At 34.2% G+C, this 1,266-nt stretch overlaps 1 protein-coding gene across 1 annotated transcript; it reads right to left on the minus strand.

The window, feature by feature from the left end:
- Positions 1 to 405: 405 nt before the first annotated feature.
- Positions 406 to 870, minus strand: EIN_158980 (hypothetical protein; the record flags this gene model as incomplete). The annotated part of the gene is made up of 1 exon (XM_004258551.1): positions 406 to 870. The coding sequence occupies one exon, from the start codon at positions 868 to 870 to the stop codon at positions 406 to 408; it is 465 nt and encodes a 154-aa protein (XP_004258599.1).
- Positions 871 to 1,266: the final 396 nt, after the last annotated feature.

Consider the following 1,266-nt stretch of genomic DNA (forward strand, 5'->3'; position numbering starts at 1 on the left):
GCTGATATATTCTCTCTTGGCGTGACCATGTTTGAGTGTTTTAGTTGGAAAGAAGCATATCCAAAAGAAGACTTCAAATACCCATGGAAAATAGCCGAGTTTGTGATGAATGGAAAGCGTCTTGAAAATAGTCATCACATTCCAAACAACATTTTTGCAATAATCGCGTCTTGTTGGTGTCAAAATTCAAATGACAGGATTCCATCTGAAGAAGTTGTATTGAAATTAGAGAAAGTTGTATAAAACAAACATAATTAAATTCGTTTTTTTACATTTCTTGTTACTATTATAAGATAATGATAGAACATTAATTCTTTATAGGTAATATGGCGATGGAATATACTAATATATAAGAGTATATATTTTTGTTTATTAATTTGAAAATTAAAAATAACTGATAGTTGTTTAAAACAACAGAATGAGTGCAAGTGCAAACAACACCAATATCGCATAAGAACTAGACGCAGTGCAAATTTCACACTCAATGTCAGTGCATGGTTTTTGATACTGAGATGGTTCCTTACACTTAGCACACTTTCCATCAAATTCAAACGATCCTTTTGGACACTTCTCAACACATTTGTTTTCGTTCATAATCGCACCATCAACACATTTATCACAGATTTCAAAAACAGAACACTTCGCACATTTTTCAGAGCATTTGTCACAATTCGTTTCATTCTTTTTGAAGAATCCGGGTTCACATTTGTCGACACATTTCATGAGTCCTTCTTCAAGATATTTCCCAGATACACAAGCAGAGCAATCATCGGCTTTAGTACACGTTTTACAACCACTTGCACAGGCTTTGCATGTTTTTTCAACAGTAAAGTAATTGTCTGGGCATTTGTCTTTCACACATTTCTTCATGTCTTCAACAAAGAAATATTTGTCTGCACAAGTCTTACATGTTTTATCATCTTCACACGTTTTACAGAAATGTATACATTTTATACATTTCTTGCCAGTTGTGTCTTTTGAATAACCATTTGGACATTCTGTACCACTCTGGCATTTTCCAGTGTCCAATAATAGAATATCATTATCAGGGCATTCAGTACACTTTCCTGCTTCAACACACCTTTTGCATGATTGTTCACACTCGGTACACACTTTGTTTGCTGAGTAGAATTTGTCTGGACATGTGTCGACACATTTGGTTTTATCTTTGATCAAATTGCCTTTGGAACATTTGGTGCACTCTTTCTGAGAAGTACATTTCCCACAATTTGTAATCGATTCAGAACAAGCTTTGCACTCATTTCT

Source organism: Entamoeba invadens (assembly GCF_000330505.1).
Source record: "Entamoeba invadens IP1 unplaced genomic scaffold scaff_1105074726251, whole genome shotgun sequence".
Lineage (NCBI taxonomy): Eukaryota > Evosea > Mastigamoebida > Endamoebidae > Entamoeba > Entamoeba invadens.